At 52.0% G+C, this 18881-nt stretch overlaps 7 protein-coding genes across 7 annotated transcripts; 2 read left to right on the top strand and 5 right to left on the bottom strand.

Annotated features, from left to right (window-relative positions):
- Positions 1–3727: 3727 nt before the first annotated feature.
- Positions 3728–5786, top strand: J4E88_009242 (uncharacterized protein; the record flags this gene model as incomplete). Its single annotated transcript, XM_049402846.1, has 6 exons — positions 3728–3814; positions 3864–4085; positions 4139–4471; positions 4518–4918; positions 4970–5337; positions 5386–5786. The coding sequence occupies 6 exons, from the start codon at positions 3728–3730 to the stop codon at positions 5784–5786; spliced, it is 1812 nt and encodes a 603-aa protein (XP_049251334.1).
- Positions 5787–6046: 260 nt separating this feature from the next.
- J4E88_009241 (uncharacterized protein) lies at positions 6047–6610 on the bottom strand (the record flags this gene model as incomplete). The annotated part of the gene is made up of 2 exons (XM_049402845.1): positions 6047–6474; positions 6529–6610. The coding sequence occupies 2 exons, from the start codon at positions 6608–6610 to the stop codon at positions 6047–6049; spliced, it is 510 nt and encodes a 169-aa protein (XP_049251333.1).
- Positions 6611–7357: 747 nt separating this feature from the next.
- Positions 7358–8220, bottom strand: J4E88_009240 (uncharacterized protein; the record flags this gene model as incomplete). Its single annotated transcript, XM_049402844.1, has 2 exons — positions 7358–8095; positions 8152–8220. The coding sequence occupies 2 exons, from the start codon at positions 8218–8220 to the stop codon at positions 7358–7360; spliced, it is 807 nt and encodes a 268-aa protein (XP_049251332.1).
- A 644-nt stretch (positions 8221–8864) lies between these two features.
- Positions 8865–9665, bottom strand: J4E88_009239 (uncharacterized protein; the record flags this gene model as incomplete). Its single annotated transcript, XM_049402843.1, has 1 exon — positions 8865–9665. One exon carries the CDS (start codon positions 9663–9665, stop codon positions 8865–8867), a length of 801 nt encoding a protein of 266 aa, XP_049251331.1.
- A 1975-nt stretch (positions 9666–11640) lies between these two features.
- Positions 11641–13251, bottom strand: J4E88_009238 (uncharacterized protein; the record flags this gene model as incomplete). Its single annotated transcript, XM_049402842.1, has 2 exons — positions 11641–12240; positions 12295–13251. The coding sequence occupies 2 exons, from the start codon at positions 13249–13251 to the stop codon at positions 11641–11643; spliced, it is 1557 nt and encodes a 518-aa protein (XP_049251330.1).
- Positions 13252–14673: 1422 nt separating this feature from the next.
- J4E88_009237 (uncharacterized protein) lies at positions 14674–15852 on the top strand (the record flags this gene model as incomplete). The annotated part of the gene is made up of 5 exons (XM_049402841.1): positions 14674–14761; positions 14809–14868; positions 14928–15374; positions 15426–15667; positions 15721–15852. The coding sequence occupies 5 exons, from the start codon at positions 14674–14676 to the stop codon at positions 15850–15852; spliced, it is 969 nt and encodes a 322-aa protein (XP_049251329.1).
- A 546-nt stretch (positions 15853–16398) lies between these two features.
- J4E88_009236 (uncharacterized protein) lies at positions 16399–17970 on the bottom strand (the record flags this gene model as incomplete). The annotated part of the gene is made up of 1 exon (XM_049402840.1): positions 16399–17970. One exon carries the CDS (start codon positions 17968–17970, stop codon positions 16399–16401), a length of 1572 nt encoding a protein of 523 aa, XP_049251328.1.
- Between the last annotated feature and the right edge of the window lie 911 nt (positions 17971–18881).

Below are 18881 nucleotides of genomic sequence, written 5' to 3'. Positions count from 1 at the left end.
ATAAAGACGAAGCAGTCGTTGTCCTCGAGGTATTGCCTGAGACTATTCGAAGTAGTCTCGTAACCAGGTAGAGCGCAGCGGAGGCTCAGCGGAAAGATAAAATTGGGGAATAGCTTGTACAAGCATCGCATGCAGCAAAAAAATGCAGCGCTGCGTCTCTAGCAGAAGCTATCGAGTGTCTGAGTCGTCTTAAGTTATTCGAGATGATGATGGTTGAAGATTGTCAAGCGCAGTCGCGTCCCATACGGGTAGGGGCGCGTCAGGGGCGCGACTAACAAAAGCGGGGCGATGACGCACTCCCTATCATCCGCCTGACGACAAATTCGCACTTCCAAGGTTCATCAACACTCATTGACATTTTCAGTACGAATCTTTCGGGCCAAACATCTGGCTTATACTAGTCGTATCTCGCAGCCTTGTGTGCTGACGGGTTGTCTCAGACCCCACGGCGAAGCCAAGGCACCAACACGGCGCAGCGCAACTCGGGCGCATAATACGCACATATACACGTCCTTCTTCTTGGCTACCGTCGATCGCATCCAACGAGTACCTATCCACTGCGTAAGCTTTCAGAATGGGCAGATCAACAATGCCATATGGGGAAGAACATCATGTGGCTGCATGGCTACTTTTCCTCTCCCGAGGTCGACAAGAGAGAGCCACATCAGCACAGCTATGCTCAAAGACTCGGCTACCTGTGTCTTGGCCCTTTGTTGTCAGACCGGGTCATTCGTAGGATTATCGTTACTCTGACCTAGCGGCGAGGAGAGACAATGGATGACGGCGTGGGGCGTAGTCGACTTTCACTTTTTTTAGCCAGCCACTGACAGGAAGACGCGACACTCCACCGGCCACGCCATGTTTCTTGACCATTCCATGAGGATAAGTTGAGAAGGAAATCGATATTTGGCCACAGTTTGGGTCCTGCACGAAGGCAAGAAATATGCTTCATTGGTACCAGCTATGCAAGGAGGGAAAGTTGAGTGAGACTACCAGTGTATAGTTATGTACGCGAATATTTACTCTCCGCTGCGGTTTCACTCCAAGTTCACTTGGCCATTCCGCCACAATCTCGTTTCCCATAAAGTGACGACTCTGACTTCCTCGACTCTTCTAAGCATCTCCCAAACAACCACCGAGTACACCAATTTACTTCCTCTCGAAACACCAAGTCAAGATGAAGTTCGCCCTCTTCATCAGTACCTTGCTCTACACTGTCACTGTTCTAGCCGCTCCTGGAGCTGTACGTCTCTCCATACCTTCAGCCTAGAGACTTCGTTGACACAATCCTACCAGGTCTCCCTCAACCGCTCCTTCAAGACCATCGCAGTCCGCGACAACGATAACGTCGAGGGTACTGTGCAAGTTGCCTGTATCGAGTGTCCATGTGGAGTAAGTCTCCTCATCGTCGGCCTTTTCCTCTGCAAGGGCGGCGCATGGAGTATTATCAAGATTCACTGACGGCGCCTCCAGGGCTTTACTGGCGCTTGTGAATGCGTCTCGGGGGGATGCTGCTGTGATGATAACGGCCATGTCGAGGTGCCTGAGGGTGGCTGGAAGGCTTAGACAACGGCCGTGGTCAGCGCCCTCGCAATCGTTGTCCGGTCTTTGGTCTGGCTGTCATCTCTTTTCACGATGGCCTCAGGCAGTATACCGCCTTGAATATGTTGGTGGGTACTGCTGTTTGCATCACTCCCTTGTTACGAGACGAGTGGACAACGAAGTTTGAAAACATCTTCTTGATTGAGTCGCAGGCATTGTCACTGCCTAGTCATATAGTTTGAGACATATATCCATGATCCTTAAATCCTGTCGTTTGCCGTGAAGTGGTGCATCCATCCCTTATATATCCACATACTTGCACCCCAGAAGACTTCACTCAGGGTGCGTCCATTCCGGTCTTGTAGTGACAAAGTAGCCCTCAAGAACGAGGCCAAGTGCAGTTCTTCTGGAGACAGCAGCCGTTGACGACACATGTGCAGCCACCGTAGAAACCCTAGACGCATGTTCATCAGCCAGGTACAGTATTGTTCGTTCTGCGATAGCTAGCAGAGGAGATAACCTACGTTGCATGGACACTCGACACAGGCCGTGAGAGTATCGGCGACTGTGGCACCGCCGCCATCAACGCCAGTGTCGGCCTCGATGAAGGAGCGCTTGAGGGAGATCTTTGGGAAGTGACTGTCAGTAATAGTCTCAAACAGGATGATGGTACATGGGGATTAGAACTTACAGCTCCAGGGGCGGCCATGGTTGTTCCGAAGAGGAGAGTGGCGATGATGGTGGTAGCCTTCATGTCTGCGACTTGGTGCTTGGTTGCTGGATGTAATGGAGATTGCGGTACTGAGTATGATGGAAAGTCTGAAGCAGTTGATGATTGTGAGCGAAAGCAAGGTGTGGATCTTCAGCAAGGAGAAGAAACGGGGGATTATATGCTGTGTGCGACTGCTTCCCCAGAATGCGGGTAGCTAGCGTAGAAACTTCATACAGCAAGCACGCCCGCGTTGAGCCTGTTGAGCCTGTTGAGCTTGGACTTTTCAGTCTTCTAGACCGCTAAGGGCTGTTATCCTCACCCGGTAGGAGATAAATGTGCTCACGGCAGGAGGCGACTATGCGATTGCGCCTTCCAGACTGCGTCGGCCTGCCACGCATCCCGAGGTCGCTCCTGAAAAGGCCGGCCTGGAGCTGGAGCTTTAGTCTCCATCGTGACAGGTCTATAAATCCCCACTGGAGGAGCCACTTCAAGGATGCTCTAAGAGTTCCTGTAATTTCCAAGCTCTTACTGAGTCCTTCCAATCGTGCCTGCTCTGGCAATGTAAAGTAGTTCAAAATGTGTCTTGAGCTGATCCTAAAGTCATTCTCCTTAACTTCGGCTAAGAAGATTACGAGACTGATACAGCAACGAAGTAGGTAATGTAGTCGACCAGCGCGACTTCGCGTAGATACCATTCGCGAGACGAACTCAACCTAATTCAAGACAAAAGAAATGATTTCTACAAATGAGACAACATGGAGAGCGATGTTACTCGACGAGAGCCCGATTTTTTACAGCATGTTCAAGAAGGCAAACAAATAAAGGAGGTGCTGGAGCAAGTAAGTCCGATTGGGTGGCTTGTCAGCTTTGGATAGGGATTGGTATGGAGATGAAGAAACTGTCAGTCGATTGAATCTTTGAGGGACGAAGGATAACGCCGTTGTGTTTTTTGTTCGCTGCGGGGTCAAGTCGAATAGAAAGTAAAGAGAGTGGAGTGGTGGTTGCGACTAACTGCCCAGGTGCCAGCACGTGCCGCGTGCGCGAAGACAGCCGTCCGGGGTCGTTTCGTGACCACCTGGGCAAACTTCGCGCTCTCGTTGCCTACTATCAGATATCTGTGCATGCCCATGTCCCATGGACTCGTCAAGCGGCGTGTCTTCCTCATGCAGCAAAAACGTCTGAACGGTCTAGCCTCTGCGCTGCAGGGCCCCACACCTGATAGCTTCACGTCGACGTCATCATGCCGAAACCGCGACGCGCAACGCCCTCTTCAACAGGCTGTCGCGGCCAGCGAGGACGATATACCACCTCCAATATGAGGCTGTGATCCCTACGACACTAAATTCTAGCCTCTGCTAATATTAGATGCCTCTCTGGACCAAGTCGTCGAACTCCGCGCTGCCCGCATTCCAGCGATCACCCAGTCACCTCTCGAGAGTTGCGCGCATCGCTTGTGGCAGACACATCGCAAACATGTCGACTGACACAAAGCAGCAAAAGAGCGCCAAGTTTGGCCATCTGCCTCTATCCACATCTGGGCCACAGGAAACCAGCCTGACTGTACGGCATGCACACACTCGAGTAGCGATGGGGCTAACACACTGTGTAGGGCAATGCACTTCTACGAACACCCTACTTCAACAAGGGCTCGGCCTTCACCAAAGAAGAGCGCGATGTCTTCAAGCTTCATGGGCTCCTTCCCACCAACGTCCAGACCCTCGACGAGCAGGTCAAGCGCGCATACGCCCAGTACTGCTCCCGACCGAGCGACCTCGCCAAGAACACCTTCATGACGAGTCTGAAGGAGCAGAACGAAGTATTATACTACAGGGTATGCGACGGTTGATGGTGTCGGTCATGGCATGGCATGGCTGACGGCTGCAGCTCATCCTCGACCACCTCAAGGAGATGTTTTCGGTCATCTATACCCCCACTGAGGGCGAGGCCATTGCCGACTATTCCAAGATCTTCCGGCGACCTGAAGGTTGCTTCCTCAACATCGACGATGCAGACCGCGTCGAGGACGATATCAAGCAATGGGGAAATCCCGACGATATCGATGTGATAGTCGTGAGCGACGGGCAACAGATACTCGGCATTGGCGATCAGGGTGTAGGAGCCATCCTCATCAGCATAGCGAAGCTCGTCATCTACACTCTGTGCGCAGGTATACATCCTTCGCGAACACTCCCTGTGGTCCTTGACTGCGGCACCGATGTCAGTAGAGAGACCCCAATCAGATGCGCATTGCTAACGAGAGTAGAACAGAGACCTTCTCAACGACGAGCTTTATCTTGGCATGCGAAAAGAGCGAGTATACGGCGAGCGATACGATGACTTCGTCGACAAGTTCGTAAAGGCTGCGAGAAAACACTACCCCAAAGCCTACATCCACTTCGAGGATTTCGGATTGAACAACGCGCGAAGGATTCTGGACAAATACACACCTGAGATCGCATGTTTCAATGACGACGTACAAGGCACCGGCTGCGTAACGCTTGCAGCCATCATGGCAGCTTTCAAAGTGAGCGGAACCAAATGGGAAGATGCTCGCTTTGTCATGTTTGGCTCGGGATCAGCAGGCACGGGAATTGCAGACCAGATCCAAGATGCCATCGTCCAGAACACCGGAAAGTCGAAGGAAGAAGCTGGACGCCAAATTTGGTATGCTTCTTTAATCACTCGATCGACGAGCCCACGCTGACCCCAGTATAGGTGCGTCGACAAGCCTGGTCTGCTTTTACAAGGCAAGAAGGATCAGCTCACTCCGGCCCAACTTCCGTTTGCGCGAGAGGACAAGGAGTGGGAGGGCAAAGAACATGGCGATCTTCTGTCCGTCATCAAGGAGGTGAAGCCACACGTTCTCATCGGTACCTCGACCAAGCCAGGTTCGTTCTCAGAAGACGTCGTTCGAGAGATGGCGAAGCACGTCGAGCGCCCTGTCATATTCCCACTATCGAACCCAACCAAACTCCATGAGGCCAAGCCGCAGGATCTATTCGACTGGACCGATGGCAAAGCGCTGGTGGCAACCGGTTCGCCATTTCCACCGGTCAAGCACAATGGCAATGAATACGATATCTGTGAGTCTACAATTTTCGTTCCGTAATGATGTTGCTGACCGCTCCAAGCTGAATGTAACAACTCGGTAACGTTCCCTGGCATCGGCCTCGGTGCTGTCCTCTCCCGAACCCGCCTTATGACTCCCGCTCTCCTCGTCGCAGCTGTACAAGCCCTTGCCTCGGAGGCTCCTGTTCTGAACAACCGCGGAGCCGGTCTCTTACCAGACGTCGAAGACGTGCGAGAAATTAGCGTCCAGATTGCGAAGAGTGTGATCAAGAAGGCTGTGGAGGATAATCTGGCCCAAGAGAAGGATATACCAAGTGGCGATGCAGATCTAGAGGAGTGGATCAGAGAGCAGATGTGGGATGCAAAATATCGTCCGTTGAAGTTGGTCGAACACAGCAATGCGACTGCACATGCGAGAGGAGAAGCAGGCACAGCGAGTGGGCAAAGAGAAGCAAAGCACTAATGGTAGAGGGACATACATTGCCTGACTCTGTGTCACCAATCTGATGTATCTTCTCGCCCAGTGGTCCTCTCTTTCTCATTCAATCATGACATCGAAACAAGTACTGTACTTGTTCGCACCATCAAAATTCCACACCCATACCATCATATGCCGACCCTTCTCCATACACTCTGGCCTATACCAGAACGTTAGCAGGGAACTCCTCCGATCACATCTGTCCCCGCTCCTAACAAAACAGCACCAACGAAAAGAAGATGGACTTACAAATGTACCGTTTGCCAATTTCCCTTATCTTGCAGCGCCGGCGGCGCCGTAATCTTCAAGTCCGCCGGATACGCAAAGCTCTCTTCACTAAACCCATTATCCTGCACAAGATTTTCTTTTGTTAATTCCTTCACATCCACAATCTCCTTCTCCTTGCTGCCAGCCCAGTAAACAGAAACGCGCCCCGGATCGCCCTTCTCCACGCCGCCGAAATTACCTCGGCTGTGCCCGTTGCCGCCGAACATGAGTGTTATGGGGGAACCGGCTGCGGCTGTTGCCATGGGAGCGGGAGCGGTATGGTAGGGTGGTTTACTACCAGGCTCTTGCGGAATCGTAGGAGTTAGGTATTGGGCTGGTGCACGTTGGCGGGGGTGGCAGGCGTGCGTGTCGCCCTTCGATGCCTGGGCAGGGAGATCCCATAGGTCTGGATGTTGTTAGTGAGGCTTTTAACGGGAGAAGGTCGGGGGGGTATACGCACATTCTATGCCTTCATCCATCCAATTGCCTGGATTCTGCTTTGCGCGCGGCCAGCCGTGGCATAGGTATGCGTTATATGGCATGCTATGGGAGGTTTAGCTATCCTGCAGTCTCTGTTTGTATGTGTGATTGAATGATCAGTACTTACAGTGGATCTACAGGTCTGTCTGGTGTTTTTAGTGCAGCGGCTGCCATGTCGGCTTTTATACCGGTGTTGTTGTGATTGGTGCAGTGCAGCCATGAGTGTGCTGAGGCTGTGGTGGACAGCTTTAATGCTGTTGCTAGAGTGATTAACTTCATGCTTCTTAGAGATATGTGGTATTCGGCGAAATAGGTGATATCGAAACGACACACTGAGCTACATAGATATGTTACTCGAGGTTTGGAATGTGTGGCAATGAAGTTCCGCTTTGTAGCGAAGACTTATTGAATCCTAGTGTTGTGTTCGTGAATACGGTATTGACGCGGACGTAGGTGATTGTACAGGTCATGACTGCGGTATTGACAAAACGCGCATGGCCATTGTCAGGCATGAAATTGATCAAAGGAAATACATCACAATAGCATTGTACGTGGAGTTACATGGGTACATAGTAACATTGAAGGAAATGACATGGAGAAAAGATATGACAGAGACGTGCTATGCGAACACTCAATATACGCTTGCAGCACATTGAAGCGTGGAGAGTGAGTAATCCAAAGGACAATCATTAATCGCATGATCCGCCCATTGACGCCAAACATTGAACGACAGCAACCCCTGTCATACCTTCATAACATGATCCTCCTAATCTTACAATTCTCTCTTCCTGCTCCAGGCCTCGGTTCCTTTAAAACTGCACTGTGTTCACATCTTCATACGCCAACCTTGTGTCCTTCACGCCGCCAGCGGCCATCACAGTCTGTTTCCCCAGCGACAGCAATGTCTTCCCAACGATCCTCTTCACAATAAACCAAGTAATAGAGCTTAGCCCCACAGTCCAGTCTTTGTAGAAGCGCAAAACGTGTATAACGTAAATGTGCACGAAGTTGTCATTGGCCTCTTGGCCAGACATAGCTTCGTATGCAGCCTGCGCAATGCGCATCATGATACGAGAAGTAATCTGGAAGCACAAAGTCTCAAGTACGAACGCACCCCATCTCTTCAATAGCCTGGGTCCAGTGTCTTCCAACGCCTCGCGGAATGTGCGTTGGGGTTGGTATGCAGACTCGCGGTACGTGGTGTGTAAGCATTGTCTTCTTCTACGTCCAGAGTCTGTCGCACTTGGGAACCATGTTGATGGCAAGAAGAGGGTTAATCCGGGGAAGGTGATGTTGATTGGGCCTATCGTTGCTGGAGCTTTTTGCTGGGCAATAGGCTCGCCGGGGACAATTGAGAAGATGGATGAGCGACGGTAAAGACCTTCCTCTGAATCACTCTCGTACGAAGTAGAGCGGAGTGTAGATTTCTCTGGTGTGAGCATCATGTGCACGTAGGGGATCGCAAAGGTGAGTGCGAGGAGGAAGGGTAGGCGAACGGTGGTTTCGAAAAGGAAAAGGGTAACGATGATGGCTACTAGGATGTGGAGCTGATGATGGTTAGCAAAGTGACCTCAGATGTTCTGATTGCGTGAATGCTTCTTACCGAATACGATTTGATGGATTGAAGCAGAGGTTGTTGGCTGTCTCCTAACGTGCTCTCCAATTGTGACATTGAGTTTGCAGATCCGCTCTCATGTTTCCAAGCGTATGTTGTACTCGCAGTACTCTGACTCGATGCGTCGTCGTTCTCGTAGTAACACGATCGATCTAAGAAGGGTAGATCCTGAGAATGGCTGATGCTTCCTCGTCTTTGCGGCCTGGAGTGCACTTGGCTGGGTGCGTAATTATGCGATTGTAACGGCATGTTTCTAGATTCGTCGCAGACGTCGTGCTATACTTCAGCGGATTAGAAAAGTTGTTTTAGCTGTGTGTAGCCTGGAGTGGGTGTGCTTGTGATGTTTGTAGTGGAGCAGAAAGCGGACAAAGAATTGCACTCAACGTCCCGATATGAAAGGCCGCATACGACAATGCAGACTTACGACAATGGCTGAAAGAAGTACTCCTCATGATCTAGAAAGATACATGCATGGATGGGTTGTTCAATGGTGAGTTTGTTGAATGTGTGCACATGGGATGACAATCGGAGAGCAGTTACGACTGCGAAAATCGGACCTGGGGTTGCAAGAATTGACGACAATGACCAGTTTGGGTATATAAGAGGATGTACAAAAGTGGTCGAGAAAACGCTATCATCGCGGTCGCTCGTAAAGTCCGTCGCCGTTCGCCATTACCGTGCTACCGTACACAATCCCGTCGTTACACGCTTTCCCGCGCCTCGGTCTCCCATATCAGAAACTTTACATTATGCTCATAATCCTCATTGTTGTAGTAGTGACCACCGATAGCGTGATCTAACAACTCCCTCGCGAAGTAGTCGTCTTGTCGTCTTATGAATTTGCAGAACTCCGCGTACTCCCTCCCCAGTACGAATTGAACAAAGCATTCATTCATGACGAATTTGGTGGCATGCGCAATGTCTTCGATGTCTCTCATAGATGGGCTGACGACTTGAGATAAGAAGGACGAGATCGCTGCAGTCGTTGCGGAGCCGCTCAGGGATGCAAGATAGGCGAAGACAGTCGTTATGCCACGCTCTCCGAACGACGATCGTATCCGGTCTTCGCGGTCTTGGCTCGTTCGGATCTCAGCCAGTACTATCAGAGTCCTGCTCCCCAGGCGTTCCACATCGATGTGATATGAGCCCTTTTTCTTGCAATCCGGACCGTTCCGCGCATGTGCGTTCACCCCCGCATCGTGAAAGTCGATTTTGAGGGCCGGGGTTGCGTTATTCGCTATCAGGTGCCGGTTGAGGTAAGCCACAAAGTGGTTGCGCAGGCTGTGCGTGGCCGTGGGGACTTTTTCGGATAGCACGGCAACTGCGAAGTCGTCTGTAGGGTTCGAGATGGTGGGAATGAAGGCTCGAGCTAGGTCCGTGCCCAAGCGATGCGCTAGTCGGTCGTCGCCAAATACATATTTCTGGTAGTCCTTGATGGAAAACGGAAATGCTGTCTCGTCGCGGCCGACGATGTTGTGCAGCGAGAAGACATCCTGAACCATTGAGACTCGAGGGATGCGAGACCCTAAAAGATGAAATTTCGTGGGTCAAAGAGAGTGCGCGAGCATTTTGAGGTCCGCTGGCCGTGTAGTTAGCGGCGACCACCGTCTGGATTTCGACCTGCCAAGAATGGGGCTGTGTAAATGTCACTCTTCTCGAAACCGCCCGTCGTTGACTAAAATGCCGCACAACACGTCATATGCTAGCCTCTCCGATGGACTTGGATTTATGGTAGGTTGAAGCTCCATGGTGATATCCGGATCATTGCAGATCAATGCTGCCGACTGTGCGACGAGGGGCGAGTGCCGCGTGTCGCTCTTGCCCTTTCACATGTCACCCACTGAAAACTGTCTACAAGGCTGACAGTGCAGTGTGCGCGGTGGGAGCGAAGGCGACTGCCATCAAAAAGCGGTGTCTCCGAGCGCTAGATGACAGTGAGAAGTTTGGAAGCGCCGTCGGAACAGGAACCGCCAGACAGAATAGGTTAACAGGTGCGGAATGATTGTTGCGAAGAAGACGACAGAAGATGGCGGATAGAACGTCCCGTATAGTAGAGCATGTGCCATGTTGGACATATGCCACGGCAAGCTACAACCCAACAAGCAAGTGCGTGAAAGCTTATTCAAAAAGCACGATGCTTGGCAAATGCTTCACATGTGTCCGCTCCACCCGTGGAACTCGAGGGCGTTGTCAATGTCAGTTGCCGATTGCCCAATGGCACTACTAGGATTGCTGAACGGAGCAACGCGCACCGAAATCCGCTAGTGGGGTGCTTTCGTCTTCCCAAGACATGTCTGCGAGCTCCTCGGGACTAATGTCCAAGGAAACCATCGCCAACCACTTCACCCAGTTCCACGTAACGCAATGGAAGATTCAGCATGGTTAAATCCCAGGCATCCCCTGAAACTCGGCCGTGATTGGTCTTAGGGTCTATGGGGTCAGACTTGTCGAGAGATATAGCGTTGCCGGAGTTGGGGTAGTCTGTGCGAAAATGGCTCATCGACTGTGCAGCAAAGTCACGCTCACCGTCGAGAATTTTTGAACGGAAGCACGATGGATGATGCTACGAACATGTTTAATCTGTACTCTCAAGAGGTGGTAATGCCGAATGAAGGGCGCTTCGTGCTGGTGGCACGTAGGTAAGGTAAAGCAGCGTGCTACGCTTCTCCCCACGTGTGGGGCGTGGGATGCGAGTATATAGGCGAGGCGCCTCGTGCACCACATCTACGAATTCAGGATCATGTAGACGGGACCCAACCTTGGACTTGGACCGATCATGTGCGCTCCTCACCGTTCAGATAAACACTGGACGCCTAAGCATCTAGCCCCTTACCTATGCTGCGAACTACCAGCTTATATTGTCCATGCAGCGACATACAGGGGCGCTCGCTTGCGATGTGGGTGATGGTTATGGCTTGTCGAGAGACAACGATCGCACTCGGCTATACGGCAGATGGCAGCATACACGCTGCTGCTGCATTGGTTAGGCAGCTACTGCGCAAGGGTACTGGGTAGTTGAAGAAGTCGTATCACGACCGCAATCACTGAGAGTGTCAGCAACACGCGAGTGGTGTGACTTCCATCCCAAACGCGCGATGTCGGCAGCAATGTCGAATATCAGTGGCACCACCAGCTTTACGAGTTTGAAAGGCGCAATCGCATTCCAGACATGCATTAGATGAAGGCTGCGGATACTGACTGCAGAGGCAACTGGCGCGTGGACGGCGCATTTGACATGAGCCTACTGAGTCAGCCTGTTGGTGACGGAGCGGAATCACGAATCGCTTTTTGCCAAGCTTCGGAAGTTGCCTTTGGAGCTTCCGACACGCGTCATCTTGTGCTACCAACACTAACGCGCGCGGCGCGGACACATCACGCGTCAGCTCGGCTCGGCCCATCGCATGTCGTGACGATTGAACGGGTATTATTTCTAGTCTCCTATCTACTTCCAACATCCTCATCTTCGCAGTGGTCGACCTACTCGATCGCAATCTTCACCGAAATGGAACCCTTGGTCGTTTGCGCAACGATCAAGTCGTGGTCGTACGAAATGTCGTCCTTCACGGTGTCCACGAGCTTCGCCCTCGGAAGAACATTGAGGCACATGTACGCACCCATGATGTACAGCTCACAGTACGCCAGTTGCTCACCAATGCAGCTGCGGCTTCCCTTTCCGAACGCAATGAGCTTCTTCTGGAGCGCATAGTTTTGCGATCCATCTTCCAACAGCCAACGCTCGGGAAGGAACTCGTCAGGGTCGGGGAAAAGCTCCCTGTTCCAGTGGTTGATCATGGATGTCATGCCGATAGGTGTACCCCTTGGAATCACCCAGTCAGACTTGCCATCAGCGGATACATAGTGCAGGTCCTCCTGGCGCGCGATTCTGGCAGATCGATGAGACACGCCGGGCATCATACGCAAACACTCTTGCAGAACAGCCCAGAAGTAAGGCACCTTCTCCAGCTCAACCCACTTCACAGTCTGTGTGTTGATACCAGCGGTAGCGAGATCAGCCATCAGTCTCTGGTAAATCTCCGGCTTTGCGAGATTCCAGTATGTGAACACAGTAAGAATAGCCTGCGATTGCTGTTAGCTCTGGCTCGTCGTTGATGGCATTCATCGGGTACTTACAGCAGTAGTCTCGGTACCAGCAAGCAAGAAGTTGAAGCCTTCACCGTTGTAGCGGAACTTCTCCTCCTCTGACATGGTCTTGTTCTTGCCCATGACCTCAGCGAAAACACGTCCATTCTCGGGGTTCTTCAAAGCCTGGCCAATGTACTGAGGAATGGTCACGTTCATGACGCGCATGACAGCCTTAATATCTTCACCAAGGTAATCGGCCATGAATGGCAGGACCTGAGCCATCTTTCGGCCCAACGCGTTGTGACGCATCATATACGCACTCTTGAAGAAGGACTTGACCCAGGTTGCGAAGTTCGGCTCCCAACCTTCCTGTGCAACAAAGCCCATGGGCTCACCGAATGCGTACTGAGAGATGACATCGGCAGTATAGCAGTTGAACGCTTCCTTGACATCGAAAGCGGTCTTGCCGGCATAAGTGAGCATCTTGTCTGCCGTCATTACGGCAAATTCATGCACTTCGCCTTCGAGCTTCAACATCTGTTGGCGCGAAAAGAACTTGCTCAATGGAGCCTTGCGGGCACGGTGGAGATCATGGTCGACAGTCGAAAATCCAGTTACCGAAACAGGTCCGGCTCCTCCAGTATTCAATTGATGCTGCCACTTGTCGCGTGGACGTCCAGGACCGGCATAGATCTCATCCGTGAAGGCGGGGTCGGAGCAGTGAAGTTCGTCTGGGTTTATGCGTACGATGGGTCCATATTGCTCATGCATGCGGGCGATGACTTTTCCATAGCGTCCTCCGAGCCACCAGTCGTGGTACGCTTCGTACAGGTAGGTGGCAGCTGCGATCTTCGGGCCAGGGAACTTGGCGAGTGGATGGAAGGGCGAAATGTTGTATAATGCAATGGCAATTCTATAGCCGACCCAGAGTAGGACGAGCCAAGCAACCATCGCGACAGAGAAAACTGACTTGGAGCCCTGGGAAAGGCCCGAATGGTCGTCCATGTTGGGGAGGTTTGGCAGTTTGGCGAGGCACAACTGCACAAAGGGGAGAACGTGATTGCATGGCGATGTTTCAGCGAGGGCAATGGTATATACCGCAATGGTGTCTCCAGGCGACTGATAGCTCAACAGGGTCGATCCCTTCTCCTTCCAATCGCTGGCTTTTGCAGTGCATCCGCACCTGGCGATAAAACGAGCATCGCATGTGCAGCGCCGAAGATGCCCCGTATCGACTCCACTAGGTTTTCATTCAGCGATCGACCATTGGTGCTCCAAGACCCTGGAGGATCATAGCGCCACGTGGAAAGGAAGTTAACACGCTCAAGTGGAGATGCGCGCTGTCCACAGCGGGAATACTGTCTCTTTTAGTTAAGCTGGTTTGGGACTCAAAATTCTTCACTATCAGACCCATGAGGATAAGAAAGGGACAACTTCGCCGATGTATGCGCACAGATAGCGCGTTTAGGTCTAGGTACCCGAAGATCTGGGATAGGGCTGTCGAGAAGATCGGGGATCCTGCATTCTTCTATCTGTTTTCGAGAATTTGGTCGCCAGGCCTCCTGCCTCAGGCAGAATACGAGACAGGCAAGTCATGAACCCTGACAACACGTGTGGAGCCGAACATGAGGTCTCCTGCTTATCCCCTGCTTATTCATGCAGCCAATGACCCTCGAGTCGGAAAGTTGCGGCGTGCCGCCTGTCATAACGGCAAGCGGATGAGGCGCCCGGCAGTGGCCCTTGGCATGGTGGGTCTATACCTGGCCTAGACTGTTTCACCGTCGGCGACTCTCCGCCGGCACGTTACCAATTCTTTTCAAGCTTCAAGTCAGTATCTTCGTTACGACTCACGCTGCATGATTGCTCGAGATTGATGGCGCTTCATTACGATCGTCACCTCGCGTAGGTCAACATTGCTGCATGCGTGTCCGGGGAACGCGAACGCACATCCGCAGGGAATAGTTCAGGTGTTCGGCCAACGTTTGTGGTAATGATCCTTACGATCTCCACTGTTGAACGTTGACAGGCAAGGAACTGTTTTCGGTCCGCCGGGCTAGGCCCGCTAACCCAACGGGTATGCCATCATTACGAAAGCCAAAACAGTTTTGACGAAGACAGGAGACGGGAGACATGGATCAGGTTTTAACAATACACTGTTGCCCCGACTCATCGCCCCGACTTCATCTCTTCGTTCTTTCCTTTTCTCCAGTTCTCACGACAGGACCCACTCTTTTAGTACTCCGTTCATTACTTTGCATCTCTCCGGACTTCGAGTGATAGCTTTGGATCGGGGTCTTGCCTCCGCAGGTCAGGATGGTGGAAACAATCGATATAGCGATGGCCCGGAGCGGTCGCGACTCCATGATAGCGATGTCATGTCTGTGGCTGCTCTTCGCCTCAACTGTTGCCCTTCGATTCTATGGACGCATGCGTGGACCTGGACTCGCACTGGATGACATCTTCGCCGGTGTTGCGCTGCTCTTGTCGACAAGTACTATCGGCCTGAATGCCTACGGTATGCATCAACCTCGTGGATAGGCAGAACTCATATTAACATCCAAGCAGTCTTCACGATTGGCGTTGGTTACGACCTAGATCCTACCTCTGACAAATTTCCCAAGCGTAAGTCTGCTCTGGCGGCTATTACATCCGGTGGAGATGTTGAACTAACCACCTAATAGTGATGAACAACCTCCCGGTCGTCATGCAGATAACCTTTTCCTTCACTTTGATCTACATCTGGTGTCTTGCGGCTCTCAAGCTATCTCAACTAGCCCTCTACCACCGCGTCTTCCAACTGCAACTGCGCCTTGCAGTCTACATTACTGCCGGCATAGTCATTGCATGGGCTGTCATCTTCAACTTCGTCTTTATCTTCCTCTGCGACCCCATCTCCCAACAATGGACCCTTCAACGAGTTGGACACTGCATGGATCAGATCTTGTTGCTCAAGTGTCTGATTCTGACAAACATGGCGACCGATCTCATGATCGTAGTCATCCCAATCCATTGTGTATGGCAGTTGCAGATGCGAAAGACGGAAAAGTTTGCCGTGTTGGCTTGTTTCGGTCTAGGTCTCGCTTGCGTGGTTATCAGTATTGCGCGTTTCGTTCTCATCTTCACCGTCGGTAAGTACTCTCGATCTGACGAGAAAGAGAAACACGACTGATAGTTTGCAGATCTCATTAACAACCTCACTGGTACATCGGGTACCACATTCATGCTTTGCACCGTCGAGCTCATGCTTGCTGGTCTCTGTATCAACATTCCCATGTTGCGCCCCTTCTACCTCCAGTGGCGCAAAACGTACAAGAGCCAATCAGGAAGCCACAACCTCAGTGCGATCAAGCGGTCGAACACTGGTGGATTGGGGTCGCACCAGCAACCAAGGCCTGGGCACTACACCCAGTGGATGGAGTTGGTAAGTCTGGTTCCATGTCTTGCGACACAGAATACAAGACTAATCAGATGCAGCACGACAAGGATCAAACAAACATCACCGTCACAGGCGACGATGCCAGCTCGGAACGAAAACTCACCGCACCAGAGCCACTGCCTTTCGACGCGATACAGATATCCAAGGATTTCAAGATTACCCGAACCTAAGTATAGAGTCGACTCAGTATTGCCATACCCGTATCAAGATAGGCTGTTGGGTCTCCGACGCGAGAATGTGAAAGACGAAGCGTGGACCCAAAAGACTCAGCGGTATGCCCTATAGCGGCCAACACACTCGCCCGTCGCAACGTCGGTGATAGCCACTGCGCAGCTGCCCAGGGCCACGTCGAAAGATGTTGCAGAGAAAAAGGTTTTAGGACCTGGCAAATCCACCGCGCAAGGAGAATGGGACCATCCAGCGGCAACCCAGATTGCAGCACATGTACAATATAATGATATGAAGTCCAGTAATGCAAGAGACGAAACCAAAAGTCGTGAACATCGCTTGATAGATGGCTAAGACAGTATGTCATACCGTGAACATCCCGCGGGCATCGCATCGTTCGTCTCTTTCCGCGCCCCCATGCTGATCGCGGGGTCTCGCCCACGATAATGCACGATGTGTAGATCAATTCGCGCGGAGTTCTCACCGACAATCAAGACCCATCAGCAGTTCGCGCATCACGCACGGTTTGTACGTTCGCCACCCACATTTCAAACGGCCCGCTGCGATGATGCGCTGTCTATCACGAAATCGCGAAAGTCAATCTCCCCACTTCCCTCCGCGAATATACCGATAATCGGTCCTACGAAATCTTTGTCGCTCAGGTCCATTGTGGGTACTTGGGCAAACTCCTTAACGTTTCCACTATCTGTGCGGTACGAGAGCTTGTATTCGGTCTCTGTGTACTCGAATGTGAGCTGCAGAGTCTGGGGTGCGGTGTCTAGGTTGGCGCTCTCTTCGCGATCGATGCCCTTTGCTTTGTTCAAGACGTGGAGTCGAATGGTAGGGGAGGAGCCATTGTTCGAGGTCATGTATGATAACGAGAGAAAGCGATGTTCGTCTTTGTATACCGCCAGTCCTGTACTGGTCGGTGTAGAGCTGGATGCGGGAGGTAGAAGGATGACGCTGCTTCTTCCCTTCAGCTGACGTTGACGTTTACCAACGAATGACGGCGATGCATTAGCAGACTTCAGACCGTCTGCAGAAGCGGTGAGCGTGATCTGTCGATCGCTGATCTTGTAGCGCGACAGCTCGGGGTCGTGGATGTAGAGGAAGTCGACGCCAGGTGCGGCGGTAAGTCTCCTCGATGGATCCGGAACAACAGCCAAGCCTTCGATGTGTATCTTCGCGCGATCGAAACTGATCCAGCCATCATCGCTCCACGTCCCTCTTGTAAGAAATGTTTCGCGTCCGAGCCCGTATAGATTGGGCGCGCCCATTCTGATTCCAAGACAAACACCCCACCATTGTCCTTCCTTATCTTCAAATGCCTCGCAATGACCTGTGGCTTGTACGTACTCATCCGTTCCGGCAGCGCTCAATATGGGGTTCTTGGGCGATGCCTCCCACGGGCCCTCGAGACTTTTGCTTCGTGCCATGGTGACGCTGTGCCCCTCATGCGTACCTCCCTCCGCAATCATCAAGTAGTAGAACCCATCTCGGAAGTATACGTGTGGGCCCTCAGGGTAGATACCACCGGTGCCATGCCACAGTTGTTTCTCTTCGCTCGTTTTCTTCCCAGTCTTGACGTCTATCTCGAAAAGCGTGATCTTGGTTTCCGGACCTGGAGACTTGGAACCGCAGAGATACGCCTTCCCGGTGTTTGGGTCGAAAAATAGACTGGGGTCGATGCCGTAGAAGTCGAAGTAGACGGGGTCGCTCCACTTGCTGGCATGGATGTCTGTGGTGGAGATGATGAAGTTCTGCAGTTTACTCTCCTTGCCCTCCTCCCCGTCATTCACCACGTTCGTGCACACGATGTAGAAGGTGCCATCGTGGAACCGTATGGTTGGCGCGTAGAGACCGCCTGTTGCGTAAAGGTGGTCCTCATTGTCCAGACCGTGGATCAAGGTAGCGGACTTGGAAAAGCTCAGCTGTTCACGTCGGTTGATAGCATTGCCGATCTGGTGCCAGTGAATGAGATCCTGTGATGTATAGATTGGCAGACCAGGGAACAAATGGAACGTTGAATTGACGAGGAAGTATGTGCCATCGACGAGGACCAGCGAGGGGTCTGGAGCAAAGCCTCCAATGATAGGATTGGTTACCGTAGTGTCTTCCATGTTGGTGGTGGCGCTACTCCAGAATATGCTCTGAGATACGAACCAAGTTATCTACCCAGGAAGAAGGATCATAGACTATTCTTGGTGCGCGCGAAGGCGTATAACGTGCTGGTAGTCGTACGGTTGGCACAACGATATTATGCCCGCCGGGTAAATGCGCACGATAGTCGCGTGAATGATCCTTGGCCCTACTGCGCCATCTCTTGTCGGTAACATGTCACGCTTCCGTCTAAGAGTGCAGGTAACAAGCCTTGGAATGCGGAATTTCTTCTACGAAGGTATCTAGTGGTCTGCATAAGCGTTGGTAGAAGGATCTAATTGCCAAGGTACTTTCGACATCTCTAGGGGGGTTTGTGTGCTTGAAGACTCATCAGTGTGTCGTGAACATGATCGACATGTCGCAGTGAAAGGGTCCAGGACCCAGGTGGAAGGAACGACCCCGGGACAAATGAAACTCGAGTGTAAGATATGGCAATTCCCGAAGCTGTGGTGTCTAGACGCGCTCTTGGTAGCGCTGCTAGTCGCGCAAGCCACGAAGTGTCTGGGAGTTTGCTGGGCTGTCATCTGATCCGAGATGAGGATCCAATCAGAACGCCGTCGACTAACGACGTTAGGTATAGCGACCGAGAACAGCCCCACATTCCGAGCATTGGCAACAAGACACCGGCAATACAGGGCGGCAATACTCATTGTCTCACGTCCATCCTCATTCAAAAGGCCTGATAAGGTTCATCTTTAGCCGGTACAACCCCATGGGGTTGCTCGCACGACTAGTTGGTTTCCCCGCATTCGACTAAGGGCTTAGTGGCATGCCTCCAGACTGGTTCACTTCGGCCTCATTCCACGATGCCTAGAACTATCAAGACCGCAGCGCCTTGGTGGCGCGAGGCATAACAACACAAAACGAGAAA

Source organism: Alternaria novae-zelandiae (genome assembly GCF_023758075.1).
Source record: "Alternaria novae-zelandiae strain BMP 2774 chromosome Unknown scaffold_23, whole genome shotgun sequence".
Lineage (NCBI taxonomy): Eukaryota > Fungi > Ascomycota > Dothideomycetes > Pleosporales > Pleosporaceae > Alternaria > Alternaria novae-zelandiae.
This window is presented reverse-complemented; position numbering and strand designations above follow the sequence as displayed.